This window comes from Natrix helvetica (assembly GCF_964273705.1).
Source record: "Natrix helvetica genome assembly, chromosome: 5".
Classification (NCBI taxonomy): Eukaryota; Metazoa; Chordata; class Lepidosauria; order Squamata; family Natricidae; genus Natrix; species Natrix helvetica.
Window position 1 is genome coordinate 98,935,860 of NC_138551.1, and position 24,125 is coordinate 98,959,984.

Here is a 24,125-nt window from a genome sequence, read left to right on the forward strand (position 1 = left end):
ATCTTATGTGCCATAGTTCTGAGTAGCGTATGCCAACAATGATAAAACATAAAAGAGTAGAAAAGAGTATCCAAAAAAGCCAACTCCACTGCTCTAAAACAACTGCCCATAATAATAAGTTATTTTTAAGGTCTTCTGGAAAGTTAGAAATGGGGTGTGTGTATGTGTTTCTGAATCACTGGGAGAAGGGCAGAGGCCACTATTGACAAGACATATTTTCTGGGTCCTGCTAGATGACAACATGTAAGATAACGGTCTAGAATAAGGGTGTCAAACTCAATATCATTGAGGGTCACATCAGGGTTGTGTTTGACCTGGGGGGGGGGGCAGAGTGGGTCTGGCCAGGGTGGGTCTGGCCATTTTGACATCATTCATGTCGGGGCTGCCTATGGTGACCCAAATGCTCTGCCAACTAAAACAGGCTCCTGAGCTTCATTTTCGGCTGCAATGGCCTCCTGCAGCCATCTGTCAGCGAAAACAAGAGTCGGGGCAGACCATGTGTGGACCCCAAGCTCCATTTTCACTGGCAGAGGCACCACGGGCCAGTCCTTCACTGTTTCCAGGGAAGCCCTGTGGGCCAGATCTAATCACCCCCTAGGTCAGATCCGCCCCTCCACCCGGGCCTTGAGTATGAAAACTCTGGCCTAGAATGTGCTCACCTATCTGACTTGGTGAAGCAGACAAAGAATCCCAGGGAAGGGCAGTTCTGCAGATACAGTAACTTGGCCCTGTGCCATGCAGGGCTTTAGTGATAACCAACACCTTAAATTGCCTCCAGAAAAAAAAAAACGGAATTCACTGCAGCTCATTCATCAGTATAACACAGTCTAAGCAAACAAAGGAGTGCATGAATGTGTGTGCATGCCACTGTCGTCTGGTTCAGTTGTAATTTCAGGATGGTATGGAAAACCCAAAGCCATTCTGTCTTGCTAGAGTCAAATTGGAGGTGGTTCCTCTCTATCCAGACTCTCACACCTTCCCGGCCCTCGTTCAGCATTTGGATGGCATCACCTGCCCAGCCAGGGTTGAAGATCTATGCTGAAGATAGTTTCCCCATGCCACCAAATAACCTCACCAAACAAATTATACCTGGATGTTAAAGAAGCAACTCATCCAAGAGGAATCTAAGGCTGGGTCTCTCCACCACCCCTCGTGTCACCTGCAGCCAGTCATAGAGGAAGCAGCAGAATCTCCACAAAAATAACATACACACACACACACACACACACACACACACACACGTTTATTCAATCCCCTCCCCCCCTTTAAATATTGGAAAGGACTACATCAAAATATTCAGAAAATCCTAAAAATAAAATGTGTACTGAAATTCCAAATATTCTCATTAGATATAATTCCAGAAAATGTAAATGAAAAACACTACAATTTACTAATATTAACAGCCATGGGGACAAAGAACTTTGCTGACTATCAGATTGGGAGACCAAAATTGGAAAAGATGCCTCAATGGCAAAATTGACAGTACAATATATATCCATAACACACATTCAATCAAATTTAAGCAAGAATGGCTCTTATACATTACACAGCAGGGCAAATGTAGAGGCATTTGGAAAGTGGTTTTGAGGGACAAAGTTATGGGCTAATGAAAAATAATACATGAAAGGATTCAAAAAGATACTAGCAATAATATTTAGTGTTTAAGGTAAAGCACACAGTACATATCTAAGTTGTGGCTGGCAATTGGAGAAATAAACAAAAGGGAAAGAAAAATACGTAACTAGAAAGTTTTCACATTATGTTTTATGTTTTATTCATGCTTAGATGTTCTTGATTTGTTATTCAGCTGTTACTATGCAATGTAGACTGTTTTCCTTTGAATTATTTTTATTATATTATCTGTATATTGCTTTTTACTATTTTTATTATTAAAATAAATATATATATATTAAAAACCCAAACACAACTCTGTTCTTTTCCAGCCATGTACTTGTATTATGCACACTACTCATGCTATTGCTGACTATTCATTTTTCCTGCTAGAAGCCAACCACCTGGCTGAGACCGCATCCAACATCTACACACCATCTCTCAGAGCCTTAATGGGACACCTGTATGTTTGACAATGGCAATCAATTCTACTTCTCCATAGCAGACACTTAATATGGAATAAAGTGCCACTGGAATTAAAATCTGCTCACTCTTTGCTAGAGGCTCACACACACAGGCATTGTTTACCTAGGCCTTTAAATGCTGTTGCTTTGTTCATGGTTTTACTCATCATGTTTTAAATACTATTTTCATGTCTATTTTTACCGCATCTTTGTAAATAGCCAAAAACTGTTAGAGAAATAGGTAGCAGGTAGATTTCTATAGGAATTCTAAACATATCCTGTCTCTGATCTTCCTTACTGATAGAAAATCTGAAGAGAGCCAGAATTCCACATAGTGATTTATGAATTGGTGTGCACTCTCCAAGTGTTACATTTTGGAGTGGCAGTCTTGAGCTATTTCTTTTATAACACTAACACTGAATTAGAAATTCAGCCAGAGGTGGTATTCAGCCAGTTCTGACTGGTTCTGGTGAATCGGTAACGGAAATTTTGAGTAGTTCGGACAATCCCGGGAACCTGGAGAACCTGGAGAATGTTCCTATAATTTTTGAGAGCTTCACCCAAATTGCAATAATTACTGAGGCGCCGGATGGGGACCAAGATGAATGTGTTGGGGAACCAGAAGTGAGGAGAGGAACTAAAATAACGGCTGGGGATGGCCTAGAACTTCAGAGGCCACTGGAGGCGCGTTTCAGGGCTATGGATGGGCCTGACTGATTGCCTAGATCAAAAACAGCTGGGCTCAGAATGCCCCCCCCCCACCCACTAAGGTTCCCACATCTGAAATTATATCTATCCTCAACCACCTTAGACTGCTTCCCATTTTTATGACATCTCTGCCTTGCTCCACTTTGGGAATATTTGAACATTTCCCCCCTCCGCCCTCTTTCCAAGTACTATCTGGATACTAAAGCCTCCAGCTTTAGTATCCCATTAAGACCTTAGCCCTCTGGCTATTGACTTTTACTACCTGCACCCTTACCCAATTGGGCTTTTATATTCTATCAATTTATTCAAGGTTAGACCTGCTCCGCCTGCGGGAGGCCCCTCTCTCGCAGGTATGGCCCTTGGCTCTTACAAGGGCCTGCCTTGATGACGGGTTTGTGAACCCCGAGAGGTGGAAGAAACGGAAGCTGAGGGGATTTTTAGTCAAATGTTTTACATTGTTTTTAGGGGGTCCCAGGGAGGGGGGGTGGGTGGGTCAGACCAGGAGCGATGTGAGAGCCGGGCCTCCAGGTGTGGTCACGAGCAGAAGGGGCAGAAGGGAGGAGGAGGGGGAGGACACCATTCCTATACAGGGCTCTTTAATTCCAACGGTCGCAGGGAGGGGCAGATACGAGGACAGCTTAAGAACTTATAGTCGGTTGGGAGACCGTGGTTGCTGGTTACACCCGGTCGCTTGTACCAACCCCCGCGTTCTAGGTGGTCAAGAGTTACAGACCCAAGGCCTGAGGCTGTTGTTATGCAATGCGAGGTCCGTTGTTAACAAGGCCCCCCTCATTCACGATCTAATTTTAGAGGGGGAGCCGGACCTCGCAGGAATAACAGAGACCTGGTTGGGCCACGAGGGAGGTCTTCCCCTCGTCGAAATGTGCCCACCAGGCTACCGAGCATTTCACCAGCCCCGGGCCCAGGGAAGGGGCGGTGGGGTGGCAGTAATTATTCGGGAGGACTTAGAGCCGAGGGAGTCTACTGTGCCACAGACGTCCGGATGTGAATCCCTTGTTGTGAAATGGGGGCCTGGGGGACAGTCGGGCCTGCTGATAGTATACCTGGCTCCTCGCTATACATCAGCGGCCCTGCCCGAACTCCTCGAGCTGATCGCATCGGTGGCGGTTGAGACCCCCAAACTTTTAGTGATGGGGGATTTTAACCTGCCTTCGATGGGAGAAGCATCAGAGGGGGTTCGGGAGTTCATGGCTTCCATGACAGCCATGGACCTGACTCAAATGATCCAGGGCCCGACACACGAGGGAGGACACACTCTGGACCTTGTTTTTGTCTCTGGCCAGTGGTTGAGTGATCTGGGAGGAGGGGACTTAACCATCACTCCCCTGTCATGGTCAGATCACTCACTCCTTCGTCTTGACTTCCCTGGTGCTACCTCCCGCTGCGGGGAGGCGGAACCGGAAAGCTCCAGATGGTTCCGCCCCAGGCGCCTGATGGAACCTGATAGGTTCCAGACAGAGCTTGGGCCACCTCCTGTAACCTTGACCCGCCCCCGGGTAGAGGACCTGGTAGTTGCGTGGAATAATGCAACTACCGGGGCCTTGAACCGGGTGGCGCCTTTGCGGCCTCTCTGGCGGCAACGATCCACCCTAGCCCCTTGGTTTACCGAGGAGCTAAGGGTGATGAAGTGCCGCAAGAGACGTCTAGAGAGTCGTTGGAGATCCTCTCGCTCCGAATTTGATCGAGCACAGGCACGAGCCCATTTAAGGACGTACCTTGTGGCATTGAGAGTGGCCAAACGCCAATATTGTGCCACTCTCATTGCATCCGCGGAGAACCGCCCTGCCACCCTGTTTCGGGTGTCCCGCTCCCTCTTGTTTCAGAGGCCGCGGGAGGCCCCCCTACAGGGCAGGGCAGAGGAATTTGGTAAATATCTGCAGGATAAAATTGCTCAAATCCGGAAAGATTGGGTTCCTGTCAGTGATCCAATGGAGACGTCCATGGCGAGTCTTGAGGTATCGATCTGGGAGGAGTTTGACTTGGTTGCCATCGAGGATTTGGACAGATTGCGTGGACGACTGCGACCCACCACATGTTTATTGGACCCGTGCCCCTCCTGGCTTGTACTGGCATCCTGGGAGGTCACACGAGACTGGCTCCTGGGCCTAGTGAATGCTTCGCTGAGCGAGGGGTCTCTCCCGGCCGCCTTGAAAGAGGCGGTGGTGAGACCCTTGCTCAAGAAGCCTTCCCTGGACCCTTTGGAGCTGGCCAATTATCGTCCCGTCTCCAACCTTCCCTTTTTGGCGAAGGTTGTAGAGAGTGTGGTGGCCTACCAGTTTCCACGACATCTGGAGGAAAATGATTATCTAGACCCGCGCCAGTCCGGCTTCCGCCCCGGTCACAGCACGGAGACGGCCTTGGTCGCGTTGGTGGATGATCTCTGGAAGGCCAGAGACAGAGGTTGTTCCTCTATCCTGGTCCTATTAGACCTCTCGGCGGCTTTTGATACCATCGACCATGGTATCCTGCTGCGCCGGCTGGAGGGGTTGGGGGTCCGGGGCACCGTTTTGCGGTGGTTCGGCTCCTACCTTTCTGACCGGACGCAGCGTGTGTTGGCAGGAGAAGAGAGGTCGACCCTACGCCCCCTTACTTGTGGGGTGCCACAGGGGTCGGTCCTCTCTCCACTCCTGTTCAACGCATATATGAAGCCGCTGGGTGAGATCATCCGTGGTTTCGGGGTGGGATACCATCTGTACGCTGATGATACTCAGCTGTACTTTTCCACCCCGAACCACCCCAACGAGGCCATCGAAGTGATGTCCCGGTGTGTGGAAGCCGTACGGATCTGGATGGATGACAACCGACTCAAGCTCAACCCCTCCAAGACGGAGTGGCTGTGGGTACCAGCTCCCCGGTTCAGCCAATTAATTCCATCATTGGCCATTGGGGGCATTCAACTTGCCCCCGTGGAGCGGGCGCGCAATTTGGGCGTCCTCCTGGATGCCCGGCTGTCCATGGATGACCATGTGACAGCCATGGCAAGGGGGGCGTTCCACCAGGTTCGCCTGGTGCGCCAATTGCACCCCCTACTGGACCGGGACGCCTTACGGACAGTCACTCATGCGCTGGTGACGTCCCGCTTGGACTACTGTAACGCTCTCTACATGGGGCTTCCCTTGAAATGCACCCGGAGGCTACAGTTGGTCCAGAACGCAGCCGCGCGGGTAATTATGGGGAGTACTAGGTACTCCCATGTGACACCGTTCCTGCGCGAGCTGCACTGGCTTTCTGTGGTCTATCGGGTGCGTTTCAAGGTTTTGATAATAATCTTTAAAGCGCTCCATGGCTCAGGACCTAGTTACTTGCGGGATCGTATTCTGCCCCATACATCCCTGCGACCAATCCGCTCGCACAGAGAGGGCCTCCTCCAGGTGCCGTCCATTAGACAGTGTCGGGGGGCGGCGCCTAGGAGTAGAGCCTTCTCTGTGGCGGGCCCAGCCCTGTGGAATGACCTCCCTCCGGATATTAGGAATACCTCTGACCTCCGCTCCGTTCGTATTAAGCTTAAGACCCACCTATTCCAAGCAGCTGGCCTGGCTTAACTTTGATTTAACCATATCGCTCCTGACGGGTTTTTATTGGGTATTTTAATTATATTTAATTATCTAGGGGTTTTTAAATACTGTATTTTAATTGTTTTATTTGTCAGCCGACCTCCTCCTTGTGTATGTCTCGGTATATGTCTCTGTTATATGTTTGTTTTGTCCACATATTTATTTCATATGTTTCGTTGTACGCCGCCCCGAGTCCTTCGGGAGAGGGTGCGGCTAAGAAATAAATATTTATTATTATTATAATCAGCAAATACCACCTCTGGCTGGCTCCGCCCCCATCTATTCGCTGTCTCCCGAATCCCAGCTGATCGGTGTCCCAGTTGATCGGCTGGGTCTTCCCATGTTCCCATGCACAGGAGAACGGAGCTGGAAAGCAAGTTAGTGGGATGGGGAGGGAATGGAGATTTAACAGTATCCTTGCCCTGGAGTGGGATGGAAATGGAGATTTTACAGTATTCTTCCCCCAGGAGTAGGGAGGGAATGGGGATTTTGCAGCATACTTCCCTTGCCACTCCCACCAAGTCATGCCCCACCCACAGAACAAGTAGTAAAAAAATTTGAATCCCACCACTGAACTCAGCCCATAGATGCTCACTACATACTATTATGTGTCAAGGTTCAAAACATTCACTTTCCAAAGGGATGGCTCCAATGGGGTCAGTGGTTCAAGTGAAATGTCTCCTAACATCCTATCCTTCAGATGTGTTGAAATACAACTCTCAGAATCTCCAATGAGCAAAACAATGCCGACTGGGAATCATGGGTGGTCTAGTTCATCACATCTAAAATGCATTAAACATGGCAAAATCCTGGGAAGATTTCCATGTTTTTTTTAAAATACCCAATAGCACCAAATGCTGCTATATTGTGTAAATTCTTTCAATTAAATATTCAATTCAGACAGGGAACTTGATAGCAATTTCTGTGAAAAGTTCATTCTTCCTTTCCTAAATGAATTAACAGTTTGAGGGAGATAGAAAATAAAGATCCATCTTAGCTTATCAATAGGAATCTGCGTTGTTTTGGGCACCTCGGCACTGATCAGCTCCAAGACGCCGCAAGGTAATCAATACCAATAAGTGAGCATTTCCCGCAGACAGATCTGATTAAACAGATTTTCTAATGTCCCTGCCTGAGTAATTCGTGCTTCTCACTCCAACAGAATTAATGTCTCCTAAGAGGCTTAGAACATTTAAACTGAATGTTTAGGTAAAACAAAAATTAAACTAATTTTCCAGGTTTATACAACAAGATAAATAAATGCAACTACAGTCTAATCTTCAATTCAGGATAAAGAAATGTCAATTAAGTTTTGGTGAACCAATATCCCAACAATATTCTGGGGACAGATTTTTAAAGCCCATTCCAACTATTTTAATCTGAAATTCTAAATGGAAGAGAGATACTGTTTTGCTCCCTGCAGATCCCTCCCGACCACCACTGCCTACATACTCATGTGGTTATTTTTCTTTATTTGCTTAAATGAGAGGAGGAAATATTACAGAAGCTGAACTGGATAGTAAGAAAGGCCAATAATAGTAAAAGGCTAAACAGGTAGGTTGTCAGGCCTGGAAGTCATTTTTTGTATTGCGCCTTCCAGCCTGCCACATTCAAGGCTGTGGGAAAATGGGAGGGGGGATTTTATGGAGTTTGGGAAATATATAGTCAAAACATTCCTTTTTCAAAGAGTCAAGGACATTTTGCCCTGCACTTGGAGGGATGAGACTTGAAAACAATCTCCAGTTGGGATGGTGCCTGATTGGGCCATGTGATGGACATGTAGGTGCTGGGTAGGGACTTGGACTTTCACTTGGGTGGGGAAAACCTGCGAGCTTTCAGATTTGGGTTTTCCCAGATGTGCCAAATGGCCTCTCCAATAAAATGGACCTTTAAGGAACTTCAGGCCTCGGAGTCTTCTTTCACTGGGGGTGTTACTTGGAACCCTGACATAGGCCTCGATGAAGCAGTTAACACAGTCAAGGTTTCAGGAGTGTCAATAGGACATGGTCAAAAAAAGTAGCTATGGGGGATCTCAACTTAAGCTCTGCCTTTTCTATCTGCAGACCTTCAATCAACGCTTTGACTTTTCTGATCATGCCATCGAAGCACCCTTGCAATGTTTCCTGTTTCATGGACCGAAACTGCAAAGGTATTTTCTCTCATCTCCATCAACTACAGAAAAAAGGTATCTGTTAGAGTTTGCAATGTGTGTAGGCTGATATGGGAAGAGGCCAATTCTAATATAGCTGAACTTTACCAAACTTTTAAAAGAAATAATGGCATTTCCACAAATAATATGTAAGTAAAAACAAAATGCAAAATAAAAGCACCATATAGACTGACTAACCTTTTGATCAAGGTATACCAACAGCGGGGGGAGTATGCACACATAACCAAACCCATAATGCAATGCCCTCCTCCCACGCATGCCTGCACAACCCCCCCCCTGCGCATGCGCACAGACCTCAATGAAGCCTCCGAACTTCCGGTGGGCCTTTTTTCCGCCATTTTTCACCCTACCCAGGCTTCAGGGAAGCTTCCTGAAGCCTGGGGAGTGCAAAAAACAGCCCAACACGCAAACCAGAAGTCCGTTCCTGAACGGTAGGATTTGCCCATTGGGCGGTTTTTCACCCTCCAGAAGCTTCAGGGAAGCCTCCGGGGAGCGGGGGGAGGAATCAAGGCTGAAAATCAGTGTGCATGCGGGCTGGAGCTGACAGGATGCCTCACATGCCCTCAGAAATGGCTCCATGTGCTACCTGTGGCAGGCGTGCCATAGGTTTGCCATCATGGGACTAGGCAGCTGAAGGCAGGCTTAGCAGCAATACCCTCCACTTAGGAAATGTTTCCCACAGTGATTATATAATCATACATACCGTATGGGATCCTAATTAGCCTGCACAGAGCAAGACTTGCTCAGAGACATATTTCTACTAGTTTCAAGATAGAGGTTTGGCATCAAAACTATTTGACTTCGTTCACTTTAAAGGAAATATGAATATACATGATGCTTAAATATAATAACATGCCGTGATCTCCATACCCTAGAAAGCAAATTTCAGAATACATTTCAATGATGTTTTTAACAATTCAATGCTTTCCATTGCTCTATCTCGTTCCTGATAAAATGATGACAACAATTTACTGTCATTAAAATATTCATTATACACCTGCAAACGTATAGGAGCCAACAGGCCTACAAATACCATTCTACCATTCCATTGAAGAGTAATTTGGGCCAGGAGCTTTTCCATTTTGCAACAAATGAATAGTAGAATCCTAACCTGAGTTCTAAACCCAACACCCCTATAATCTGAATAAAACTGCAGACTGCATCTGAAACTTTTGCTCAAACTTTAAAAATGAGAAATGTACGCAATGTCCAAACCATCAACAAAGATTTGTGATAAATTGAAGAGGCTGATTAAAATATATTGCAAGAATTTTAAAAGCATGCTGAAGGGCCTATGTGATATAATCCACACTACAATAACTTAACAAAGCTTTATAAATTGTTATTTACACTTGCAACATTATGATTTTTACTACTGACACAATGAAATGATTAAAATGTGCTGGGTTACATTTTTGGCAGTTTTCAGATTTACTTCTGATTTTGCCCAGCTATAAATTCTAGGTTAGTAGCATGAAATATATTAAGGGAGCTTTTAGATGGTGCACTTTATTTGCACTGCACAAACAACATAGAGCAAAGGTTATTTCAGGCTCTTACCTAATGCCATTTTTTCCATAAATAACGAAAAATGAAACACTTTTAAAGGATTAAATAGTTAATCAATTTTGCTTTATCTATTCAGCCTGCTTTAGGTATGATTTACATTATAGGGGGGGGGGGAACAAGATAGAAAAGGCTAGGAATAAAGGTGATTTAACAATATGGGCCAAGAAGGAACACATATAATTTATATTTGTACATATAAAAAATTGTTATTCTTCGGTCTGAAGTAGCAGCCCATCTGGCATATGCTGCTGGAACCGAATTGCCACATACGAGCAGCATGAGAGTTTTCACAAACTTTAGTATACACACACATACATCCATACAAACAAATCATACAACGGGTGAACCTACAGACCTACAGCTTCTATCATACCCAACAAGCCCATCCTATGATAAGGAATTTTTGGAACTGCAGTCCAACAAAAAGTAAAATGGAAATCTAAGCAACATCTGTACCACTACCGCTTAGAGGTTAATACATCTGCCTAATATGCAAGCAGCCCAGGTTCGAATCCCAGAAGGGTATGGCTAACTGATGAGAGCTAAATAGCTTGAAATAGATCTATACTTGTCTCCCTTTATTTCTTTGTCAGTAAAATATAAATTTAACACAAAATAGTTTGTCATGAAAGTGACTGCCTGCGCAGCTTCCTGGATTGGAGATGAAAGGTGAAAGGGAAGCAGTATGCTCCTTCCCATATTTGGATAGACCAGGTTGCCTTGATAGAAAAAGACCTTAATCTCTCCCCTGGTACAGCTGACAAAGCAAGGAGAACCTGTGGTTTAGAGATTAATACATCTACCTAATATGCAAACAGCCCAGGTTCAAATCCCAGAAGGGTATTGCTGGCTGATGATAGCAAGTTTGAAATAGATCTATACTTTATACTTTACTTTATTTCTTTGTCAGTAAAATATAAATTTTATACATCTGGTTTCTTATTTTTGTTTTAATATAGACATTTTTAGGCAAATAAAATAAAATAAAAAACAAAATAAATCTGAACATGTATGTCTTGCGCTAAATAAATGAATTAATGTGTGATATAGAGAAAGGAGACAAAAGAGAGAAGAGGAGAATATAAGTTATGAGCAGGACTATATAAATTTCCAGCTATGGATTGTTGATGTTTATTAATAAAATAAACAAATGTAAGATGTGCTATCAATATTTGAGTTAGCGTTGTTTGTGAACAAAAGAGCAAAAAGATGAATTCTTAGCAATATAAGTAACATTTTTGGAGATTTTCAATTTGTAACATAACTTCCTTCTCCCTCTCCTTTCCTTTTTGATTTTTTTTATTACTATGCTAATTTTAATGTTGTCTGTGTACACACATTAGTTACATAATAAAATAAAATATAAAAAGTAGAATTAAAAATGAGTTTCTGAAGAAAACAGGCTTGAGAAGAGGTTGATACTATTGCTCAATTTTCCCTTTTTACATTTTTTTGGTAGGACTGTGATTTTGTTACTTTGTCGATTGTTTATCGGTTTGATATGAGGCCCAGCAAAAGCATCTAGCTGTGCTAAGTCCAAATTCCAAAAGTAACTGAGTACAATATGTACAATAAAAACCATTGCGCTCAGGGGTGGGATCCTACCGGTTTAACAACCGGTTCGCTGAGCACACGCTTCACTCTGCCACACTAATCAGCTGGGCTAAAAAACAAGGAAATATAGATGAATATAATCCGGGGGTGGGTGGGCACAACTGAAGGTCGGAGCAAACAGGTTCGCTCTCAGCTGATCTTCAGAGCTACAGGTTTACCCAAACCGGTAGAATCACCCCTTTTAGTATCCATGCTCATCCCTAATTTTCAGGGGGCAAAGAAAACAAACCTTCCCACAAAAATGAGGAAAGCATGGATGCTATTCACCAAAAATAATAATCTAGGGGAGAAGAGAGTTTAAAAAAATATTACAGGGCAAAAAACCTCAACAAAATGGGATTTCTATACTAATAAACTCAAGTCTTTAAAATAAACTACGTTACTGAAAGATAATGTGATTGTCCTACCACAAGTTCGTCGAGAGCACTTCCAAGAGAGGCTGACTGTGGCACCTGTTGGACTTTTGGATGTTCAATTCCTTGGGAGGCCTTGGAGATGACATCAAGAGCATTTTGTATTTCCTGACAAACAGAGTCCTTGCTGGCTGTGAGAGAGGCAACATCAGAGTGTTCCAAGGAAGCAGAGCAAACTGAATGCAGAAGAGGTGAAGACTCCTTCAGAGAAGCCCGTGCTGCTGCAATCTCATCTCGGTGACTGTTAGATTTTAAGTCCTATCAGGAAAGACAAGATGATTATTTTTAATATTATTCACATAAAGCTTTCAAAAATTATTCAGGATAAGATATTCTAGAACAAGCATGAAAACTCTGCTGTCTTTTAAGCTCCTGCTCAAGCACGGAAGGAAGCATGGTTGCTTCAAGAGGTTGTCAGGATCCAGGTAACACCCCCAATGAAAGAAGACTTTGAGGTTTGAGCTTACTCAAAGTTCCAGTTTATTAGAGATGTCATATTGGCACATCTGGGAAAACCCGAACCTGAAAGTTTCCAGGTTTTCCCCACCCAAAAGAAAGTTCAAGTCCCTGCCCAACACCCACATGTTCATCACATGATCCAATCGGACACCATCCAAAACTGGAGTTGCCACCCAGTCACCTCATCATAACTGCAGGGCAAGGCATCCTTGACTCTCTGAGAAAAGAATGTTATTTTGACTATATATCTTCCATACTCCATATAACCCCCCCTCCCATTTTCCCACAGCCTTGAATGTGGCAGGCCTGAAGGCCCAATGTAAAAGATGGCTTCAAGGTCTGACAGAGGTTGACTTTTACAAGTTTCTCAGGGCTTAAAACAGACTCTTTCCATATAATTTTTGAAACATGCACAGTCGTGATCATTTTTTTCAAACATTTCAAAGCAGACAAGTAATTTGTAACAAATTATTTCAATTTGTTCAACCTTTTTTCACTAATAAATTAATTAAGAAGTGTTCATTTAACTAATTTGTTCCTTTCTAGAACATGGTACTCCTAGCTTGTAACAAGCCTTGGATGAAAAGAAAGAACTTTGCAAATGGCGTAGGAAGAGATTTGTCTTTCGTTTTTTGAAATGCCCATTGAAAGTGTCCATTCCTCAAGAAAACACCTCCCTGGATCAGCCAAATCAAGGCTTTCTCTAGCTAGATTCATCTGGAATCCCATAAACAGATTATGATAGAAATAGGAAAAATAGGAAAGCAGCTATTTAAAATAGGAACACGGTGGCTAAGTGGCTAAGACGCTGAGCTTGTCAATCAGAAAGGTCGGCAGTTTGGCAGTTCGAATCCCTAGCGACATGTAACGGAGTGAGCTCCTATTACTTATCCCAGCTTCTACCAGCCTAGCAGTTCGAAAGCATGCAAAAATGCAAGTAGAAAAATAGGAACCACCTTTGGTGGGAAGGTAAGAGCGTTCTGTGTGCCTTCGACATTTAGTCATGCCGGCCAATGACCATGCAGACGTCTTTGGACAGCCCTGGCTCTTCGGCTTTGAAACGGAGATGAGCACCGACCCCTAGAGTCGGAATGACTAGCACATATGTGCGAGGGGAACCTTTACCTTTAGCTATTTAAAATGTGTGATAATCCTCTTCTTTTCATAGGAATGAATCCCCATCCTTAAATCACATAGAAATTTATAGTTTCCTTACCCACTGAACTCTCTAACAATCCAGGCGCTGACGCTTCACTCTCAGAGTCAGACACATTCAATAAGAATTTAGTTCATGACACATAGATTAAAAAACAAAATTTCCACACACGTATAGATATTTACACACAAATACTTGCATAATCTTGCCCTTGCCAGATGAGATGTGGATAATGCATTTGGATTTTTTCCCCTCAGTTCTGAATTTTCTCATAGAAATGCAATTTAATTCTGCATAAACATTTAAAGCATCAGTGATGAGGAAAAAATCCCCAGAAATACATTAAATCTCCCTCCTCAATAGCTGATGCACAATATAGAAGGAGCAATCTTCAAAAAAAAAGTTAGTTTCAAAGTCACTAATAATATGACTTAGTGAAGGCACTAAATTACCCAGTGGAGCACCAGAAACTGTTTTCAAGAAATGCAGAAACCGGAATCCCTAAAGCCAATAAATATAACTGAGGAGAACTACGATACTGGATTGCCAGGAGGAAAAGAAAGAGAATTTCTCCCAAATCGTTTGACATATTGCTCTGCTAACCAGCCAATTTACATTAAGAAACATAAAACCTCTAAACTGCCCTCCTGCTTGTTCATAAACCAGATTCTGTGGCTGTGCAACTCAGTGCCTTAAAGTAAGTCAATATTTTTGCTCTGTATTGCAGAGAGGAGCACTTGTCTAATCCCCTTAACAAGTGCACAACTGAGGTGATTGTTAGAACATGAAGTAAAACAGTAGAATCATGGTAGCCAGGTGTCAAATTGGTATGAGGATTAGGGCAAAGAAGCAAGGGGGGAAATGGTTATCTACAGAACACATCTTGTTAGAGCAGAAACACAACTCAATATAAATTTTAAAAGATTTCCGGAGTTGTTAGAACAGAAACGCAACTCAATATAATTTTTAAAAGATTTCCAGAGAAACAAAGATCTCAAGGCAAGTATTTATGGTTCCATAATATATCCTGGGGTATATTGTATTAACTATAGCATGCTGGCATCTGCTTCATAGATAAAAAGCTGTAAAAATGCAGCATCTAATTTTTCCTAACCACACATGCATAAATGAATTCCCTCAGCTTATTCCTGCTTCGTACCTCCATATATTTTAGTCACTATGCAATATAACCAAAATTAAGAAAAGAATTGTCTTTCCCTTGTAAAAATATCATTTTCAAAATTACTATCTGGATTCTTAAATGTACCTTTCTATCTTCAGCTATGAAACCTCTGCAGTTTAATTACTGTCTAAAAATACTATTAAATTTAATGATACTTGCACATGCCCAAAGATTTGTTTCTCTCTCCCCCCCTCCCCTTCCTCCCCCTCTCCTTTTTCCCCCTTTTCATAAAACTGCTTAACTCACACTTCAATGCAATTTGTTTTAGGGAGTATATAAATACAAACTAAGGCAATTAGCACCTCCATCAGGCTTCTAGTGCTGGTTTTCCTCTGGGAAACTCATAATTTTCTTTCCCCAAATACCTATCTATTAATGCATAATATCCTAATTGTTCTGAGTTTCTGCTCCTTTACAAACTGCTTTTTCAGACCACTTTCTTTATTTGATTCCCCATTAGGAATCATTTTTCCTCCATCCTAGCTAAGATCTTTTCCTGTTTTGTCCACATCTAATCCAAGAACATTTACTACACCTTCAACATATGTGTCAGTGTTCCAAGTAATGTACCCATTGAAAACAGAACTCCGAGGCAGGTAAATTCCTCAAAGAACAGGTTTATTGGATACATCATATTGGCACCAATATTGGTGAAAACCAACTCTGAAAGTTAGTTGGTTTTAATTAGTTTTCACCTAATTAAAAAGTGAACATTCTTCCTTCCCCCCATGTCATCAGTCACAATGTCCAACAGAGGTGCTGGCAGGTTGTGTGGTTACTCCACTCCTCCTCTCTCAGCCACCTATTGGAATGACCTTGGTTCCCACAGGAAAACTTAGTTTTGGCAGCAAAGCTGAGCTATCTATTTCCCCTTCCCCTCCTCTGCCTAGTGGCAAGCCGCAAAGATGGTTTCAGCCAGGTTTGCTTCAGAGTTGACAATATGACTGGAAAAATCTTCCATACTGAAAATAAGATAAGGGAAAAGACAGCTGGAGGAAATAGTAGGATAGAGAGCAGCTCCAATAGTTGATACCAGATCAAATCATGAAAAGTAGTCTCAAGGTTGCATGGACTGAACCCTACTAAGAAATATGGGGGGCAAAGGAGTTTCAAAGAGGATTTATGCATTAGCAAAGCTCGAAATCTTTTGTCCCATAAATTCTTTGCCAAAATGGGGAGAAAAATGACCCAAATGTTTAGCCCCATCTATTTTGAGTGACTCTGAAGGCCACAAAGTTAATGTTTTAGGACTGCATGCAAATCCAGTACATACTTTCTGCACCTTTCAGAAATTACTAGTAATTTGACTTATAACATTCCATAGGATTGATCATGTTTCTAAAACAGGTTGGGAGAAAAAAAATCTTTACAGAGCATCATCAGGTTGCTACTGACATATGTCTGTCTCATTTCCACTCAATCCACTCCATAGAGATAGTATATAGTATAGCCTTTATTGTCATTGTACATCATGTATACAACAAAATTGGTTTTAGCCTCACTGGTGCAATCCAGTGGTGTGATTCAAATTTTTTTTACTACTGGTTCTGTGGCCGTGGCTTGGTGAGCATGGCAGGGGAAGGATACTGTAAAATCTCCATTCCCTCCCCACTCCAGGGGAAGGTTACTGCAAAATCCACATTTCCTCCCAATCAGCTGGGACTCGGGAGGCAGAGAATAGATGGGGGTGGGGCCAGTCAGAGATTATATTTACCGGTTCTCTGAACTACTCCAAATTTTCGCGACTGGTCAGAACCTGCTGAATATCACTCTGGTGCAATCCATGACAAAAAATACAAACAACATAAATAGTGTAAAGAATAATCCCTATGCAAGTAATTAGGAAAAAGAAAGACAAAGAAAAACTAGTCATACGTTTCTGCTTGTGCATGGAGTGATTGTGGTTGTGTTTAAGAGTCCGACAGCCCAAGGACAGAAACTATTTTTAAACCTATTTGTTCGGCTGGCTATGCTTCAATGTCTTCTGCCTGATGGTAGAAGTGCAAAGAGACACTGACCAGGGTGTGAATCATCTCCAAGTATCTTCCTCACTCTGCTAAAGCAGTGAGACCTGGCGATGTCATCCTGTGGAGTTAGAGGGCACCTAATGGTTTAGTCTACTAAATCACTAATGAACTAATCACTCTCTGTAGTGCCTTCTTGTCCACAGCAGTTAAACCAGCGTACCATACTGTAATGGAGTGTGTGAGGATTCTTTCTATGGTCGTCAGCCATTGTTCCACCTGATTTTTTCGCAGGATTCTAAAGAAATGAAGTCTCTGTTGGGCCTTGCCAATCACCAGGGACATGTTGTATTTCCAGGTAAGATCTTGACCAATAAGCACTCCCAAGAATTTAAAAGAGAAAACTCTCTCCACACAGCCCACTTCGATATACAGTGGGGCAGGTTCCTTTCTGTGCTTCCAGAAATCTAGCACCATCCCCTAGTATTTAGATGTAAGTTGTTTTTCGAGCACCATGCAGATACCTTCTGGACTTCTTCACTGTATGCTGATTCATCCCCTCCAGTTATGAGACCCAGCACCATTGTGTCATCACAACAACAAGATGGCAGAAGTCCTGAAGTTATAAAAAGATTGCACGAGCTAGCAAAATAAAATCATGACAAAATGAAAGCTAGAGTCAATGAAGAGATCTGTTCCAGGATTAAGCATATAACCTGCAGGCGCCTTTCCTTAAGGGAGAGCGTTCACTGGTGAATTTTTGAGTCATCGGTATTTGCCTTATATTGATATTGGGTACAGTGTTCCCAATGAAGTTAATATTCTTCACATAGATCAGCTTTGAATAATTTTTGGAGTCTACAACAGTACCAAATAGAAATGTCAGAGTGTGATCAATCCTCAGAATATCTCTCTCTTCTATAATAAACTACCTATCTACTCCAATCCCAGGATGAGAATGCCAGGATTAATATTTTAAAAGCTTGCAAGTCTTAAGGACCAAACTCCTGATTTATTTACTTTCTGATGTAAGACACTTATGTGCCAGCTTTCAGCTTGAATGATTCACAGAACGTCTTACAAAATCATAAAACAAGATCGTACCTGCTCTCTGGTTAACAAATGTAAAAGTCATGAGATAAGAAGTGAGAGGAGGAAAACAAAACAACCCCCCTCCCAATCCAGCATTGTAACTAGGTTGATGGAAATCTATTTCTGATGACCCAGAGACTCCTAAGGCAGATGGTTCTGTTGCTTGTCCTTGTGGAGGATATTCAACCCAATGACTTTTTAAGGAGAGAGAATAGACCAAGACTGTTCAATCTTGATATCAGAAATAAAACTCTGAAATTGCTACAGAGGCACATATTGGCTAGCTTGGTCACTCAACAGTGAGACATTGATGAAGCGGACTCGGCAGTATCTACATTTTCTGCGTCGCATGAGAAAAGTTCATCTTCTTTCCCCAGTCCTTACCACTTTCCATAGAGAGACAATCAAGAGCATCGTGTCATATTGCATTATTGTCTGGTTTGGAAGCATTACTGCTTCAGACAGGAAGACGGTGCAGAGAGTGGTGAGGATGGCAGAAAAGATCATTGGCCATTCACTTCCTTCTATCTACGACATAGCAGAGAAGCGATGCTTGAGCAGGCTCCGCAGGACTGTCTGTGATGCTGCACATCCTCTTCACAACCTGTTTTCCTTGTTACCTTTTGGGAGGAGGCTTCATGGTATCCAAGTTATGAAGGTTGCAAATGGCGATCATGTGACTGCAGAATGCTGCAACTATTGTAAGAGTGGGATAGCTGCCAAGCACCAGAATCATGATCACATCACTGTGGGGAAACTGCTATGGTCATAAGCACGGGTCATTTTTTAAAAGAGACATTGTTACTTTGAACCGTCGCTGAACAAATGGTAATTAAGCAAGGACTACCTGCACTGCAACGAGAGAAATAGGATTTTTTTTTTTAAAAAATCATAGCAATGCAGAAAACACAAAAGAGCCCCTTTAAATATGTCCTTACTAAATTATAGTATAGATATGCTTTGTGTAGGCAGCAAGTATTTACAGGCTAGGAGACCATGAAATAAAATAAAAAAACCGAGCCCTGTACAGTACTGAATGTTAATACATTTGTACGTGATGGATTTAATACAGAAACCAAGGAGAAATGACTTTCAGCAGCTGCACACTCTACCTATAAATTGCTCTTGCTACTGCAAAATCCATACTAAGAACAGCTGTATAATTTACAACATCAGCATTTGTCAAGAAAAGCAACAAATGGGTTCTTTTTCAGCTAAGAAGGGGGCCCTGCTTTAGAAAATTAGAAACCATCTTTGTGAAAGCTTTCAGATATAAAACATTCCGTTTTCAGATGTGCATTTCAAAAATGCAGCTTCTTCGTTAAATCTCAGAAGATTTAAGTAAAATTCAAAGAGCATAAACACCAGTTTTAAGGTACAATTAAAGAATGCATCAAATGAATTACTATTGGCAGGATTGTGCCCTAATAAAATAAGAAAGCTTTGTAAATTCACAAGCCTTAAAACAAGGACCTAACAGGCAGGGGTGGGTTCCAGCAGTCACTACTGCTGGTTCGCTTGTGGGCATGCCGTGCATGCACGCTTGATACGCAGTGTGCGTGCATGCACAGTACAATAAAAATTGTTCTGCGCATGCACAGCAGCAAAAAACAAGATAGCGGTGCCTACAGCACCCACAAGAGAACCAGTTCGGGGGCATGGGAGGCCTGGGTCACTGTCAGTTCCAGCAACCCAGGCCGCCAAACCACTATCGGTTCAGCCAAACCGGTCCGAACCGATAGAAACCCACCAGTGCTAACAGGTAAGCATGGAAGTTTTCTTGCAACCTATTGCCTATGTATGACTTCAGGGTGAAAGCAAATCTGGCCCCAGGATCTGCCTCCGTTTACCTTCCCAATATGCAACTGAGTCAGAAGATCATTTAAAAAGAGTTTATTCGGGTACCCTGATAAAGTGGGATCTCTCTGTGAAAAAGGAGAGAGAGCCCTGAGCTCCACGTTTCACTCTTTTTTAGAGTTAACATAACAAAGAAAATGCAAGAGGAAAGTTGATTGGACAGAATAAAAGTAACTGCTCCTTTACATAGGAAATCAGTTGCATGTAGTCAAATATACTATATATTTGCATCTCATAATATCAAACATGTTAGTTAAAATGAGGTGTGACATGAGAAAGGGGTGGAATTGTAAGGAACAGGGGTGTTTGGAGTTCACAAAAGAGATGAACCAGACCTCAATTTGTACTAACAAACGTTTTCTTATCTCCAGTTTATCAGATTAGGAATGTTAAAAGCTAATATACCTGAACATCATTTTAAAAGAGAGAAAATAAAATTAAAATACAAAGTAACTATGTTACTTAACAAATTACAAAACCCATGGCATTTGCCTCTCAAGAGTCAGGACTATATCAAGGTCATGTCCGACCCATGGACAACGTTCCTCCAGGCCTTCCTGTTCTCTACAATCCTCTGGAGTCCATTTAAGCTCACACCAACTGCTTCGGTGACTCCATCCAGCCACCTCATTCTCTGTTGTCCCCTTCTTCTTTTGCCCTCAATCTTTCCCAGCATTAGGCTCTTCTCCAGGGAGTCCTTCTTTCTCATTAGGTGGCCAAAGTATTTGAGTTTCCTCTTCAGGATCTTGCCTTCTAAAGAGCAGTCAAGGTGGATCTCCTCTAGGACTGACCGTTTTGATCATCTTCCAGTCCAAGGGACTTGCAGGAGTCTTCTCCAGCACCATAATTCAAAGGCCTCAATTCTTTGGTGCTCAGCCTTCTTCAGTTCCGTCCAACTTTCACAGCTATACATTGCAACTAGGAAAACCATAGCCTTGACTAAATGCACTTTTGTTGGCAGGGTGATGTTTCTGCTTTTTAGTATGCTCTCTAGTATGCTGCTTTTTAGTATGCTCTTTAAATTGTCATAGGTTTCCTTCCCAGGAGCAAGCGCCTTTTAATTTCTTTATATATATATATATATTATTTTTGAATAAACACAAACAAACAAGACACAACAAACACCATAAAAACATATTCCATTACAAATTATAAAAAGTGTGCCAATTGGTTACAAAGAACCTTCGTGCATCCCTTCCACAGTCATCACCTATAATCCATATCAAATTATATATTTTACATCAAATATATTCATATATATTACTATCATCATACCTCATCCTTCATATGACTATAGTTGTTTTAACATCCCTTTATAACAAATATTCCAAAATTCAAAGCAAAACCACATAATGGCATTCCATTGTCTATTTTCAATATCATCCAATAACATTCTACCTTTGCGAAACGTTCTAAATAAAAATTAATTATGTTTGATAACAAAGTTTCTAAACCTCCTTTCTTAATCATTGTTCACAATTTATATCCAATTTCAATACTATAGGCTTTCATACATAACTGCGGTGGGGGATAGTGTTGTGACCCAGCAGGAGCCGTTGGAGCTGTAACCAGACTCTGACGATGGGGGGTCTGATGAGTCGGCTCTGGAAGATGTGGAGGACCCTAGACAGGGTTCTGACTCCGAGCAGGGATCAGAGAGGCTGGTTGGCCACCAGGAGGCACCTGAGGCATGGAGCAGTGGTGAAAGCCAAAGGGAGTATCATGCCTTGGAGCAGTGGGGAGGAGACAAGGGAGTTGGTTTTGGATGCTGGGCAATGGAGGGCTGATAGACATAGAGAACAACTACGCAGATACAGAAGATAATTGGACCCAGGTGGTTGTAACTAGGCTCCTCTCAAGATACTATTTAAGCAGGGACTTTCCTGGAGGCTGGTTGCAGAGTTTAACTTATCTACCAACACTGGACAATCGTTCTCATGCCTGTGTCTTATCTTGGAAGTCTGGATTGCTGCCAAGGTCTAGTCAGTGTGTTAATTTACTGTGAATAAATTGTCTAGCAGTATTCTTGTCTTGGAGTGCTTTGGTCTGTCCTTTCATGGTCACCATTTAAAATTTATACCAAATTTCCTCTTGTCAAACCAATATATATGTATACATTATATCATTATCAATTATTTATCTAACTATATCCATGATCAATCCAATTTCAATATTATAGGCTTTCATACATAACAAAATTTCTAAACTTCCTTTCATGGTCACCATTTAAAAATGTATACCAATTTTTTCTCTTGTCAAACCAATACCTATGTATATGTTATATCATTATCAATTATCTATCTAGCTATATCCATTATCACTTCATTTTTAACATAATGCTCTAATTTTAACTATTTAATTAGTATTTTGTTAATAGTTTTCATATCTCAACCTGTGTCTTTCCAGTAGTAGTACAGTCTTATTTCTTTTGGCTTATGTGGGATTAATCTTCTGGTTATTTCCTTAATCAACTTTGTGTGGACTTCTCTTCGCACCTTGTTGCTTGTTGCATGTCTTATAAATTCTCGAAACCCTCCATCAGCTTCTTTAACCAGCTTATCTGGTTATCAGTAGTGCTTTTATCAAAGTTCCTCTCCTTAAATCCATCAATTCTTCTCTTTTTTTCTCCTTCTATACCTTGAAATCTGGGATAGAGCTCCTTTCCATCTCTCTTCCCTTTCCATGTTCCATTCTTTCCATTTCCAACCATACTCAGATCACTATCAATATCCACAGTTATCTTGCCTCTTTGTTCATTTTTCCCTTGGGTTTTTGAGACTCTAACCTCCACTTTTTCCATTAGCTGACACACTTTCTCTTTCCGCTTTCCTCTGGTTGCGGAGCTGTCCCGACTTCAGCAGCTTGGGGCTGTGTTCTATTGCCGGCTAGAAGAGATTATTTTGGATCAAACAGAGACTATGCGATGTCCCTGAGATCAGCAAGACGTACTCTTCCCTGTCACCGTCTCTTCGGGATGGTTTAGGTCCAGATGGACCACCCAGCGGAAAAAGTATCGGCTGTGATCTCGGAGCTCCGAGATCGCATGTCCGTATCGTCGCAATGTCAGCTCCTTCTCGCGCCTTTTAATTTCTTGACTGCAGTCTCCCATCTGTGGTGATCTTGGAGCCCAATACAATAAAATACATTGCAACTGGAAAAAGAAATATGTATAGCCTTGACTATACATACTTTTATTGGCAGGGCGATGTCTCAACGTTTAACAATCCCAAATAACAACAGATTATTATATATAAAATATATAACTGTTGTACCAGACACTTAAAACAATAATGCCTCCATTTACAGCATTTTCTGCTCTGCTGATTGTATTATCTGCCCTGCCTGCCCTTTTTTTCTACTAACCATTTTGGATGCAGAAATTCAATAGAGGAATGGTTCATACACACAGGTGTGAATTTATTGTTTGATTTGTCATTGTTACGCATTGTTACTATTATCTATGCACTCTCATATCATCATTTATAAAAAGATCATCAAGAACTATTTGCATTTAAAATATGTAGAAAATATAAAAATTACAGGGCTTTGCACACAAACACACATCCAGGAGCAGCTTATGAGGAAACCCCATCAATCTGGAAAAAAATGATATTGTAAATCAATTCACTACAAAGCTTCATTCTTACTCCTGTTCACAATTCCAATTGTACATTGATCCTCACTTTCAGTAGTCCTCACTCTGTTTATGCACAAAGACCTCTGTCATAAATACTTATCTCTTTATGCACATACACACACACACACAAATATAAACACCTCCAAGTACAGAGAATATGACTTGTTCTGCTCTTGCAGTAATGATAATTAAAGAGTCTCAGAGTCTGGACAATAATTACAGACAGGGGTAGTCTTCAAAAATTTTAGCTAGGGGTTCTCTGCCTTGGGCATGGCCTAGGCAACCTCCTGCACCACAGAGAGGGGGGAGTTTTCCCTCCCCGGGCTGGGAAGGTTTTTCTTGAGCCTCCGGGATGGTGAAAACAGCCTCCCCAAGCTCTGGAGGCCCAAAATGGGCCCGTTTCCAGCCTTCCCAAACTTCCAGTAGGCCTGTTTTTCACCCTCCCTGAGCCTCCACACGGGCCCTGCACTAACCTGCATCCAAAACGGGCCACACGGGCACTCCTGGGAAGGGAGAGGTGGGCAGGGCCAGCCAGGAGTGGGATTTGGGGGTTCTCCGAACTGCACAGAATCTTAGCTAGAGATTCTCCCAAACTCCTGAGAACCACCAGCAGCCCATCCCTGGCTTGATTCTTCTGCAACAGCCACAGTTTA

At 42.4% G+C, this 24,125-nt stretch overlaps 1 protein-coding gene across 1 annotated transcript in view; it reads right to left on the reverse strand.

Annotated features, from left to right (window-relative positions):
• CTNNA3 (catenin alpha 3) overlaps nucleotides 1-24,125 on the reverse strand; it is a 245,297-nt gene that overhangs the window by 42,704 nt on the left and 178,468 nt on the right. Inside the window, exon 6 of the mRNA XM_081956211.1 lies at nucleotides 12,119-12,382. Coding sequence (XP_081812337.1) covers nucleotides 12,119-12,382 — 264 coding nt within the window. The remainder of the gene's footprint in view (nucleotides 1-12,118; nucleotides 12,383-24,125) is intronic.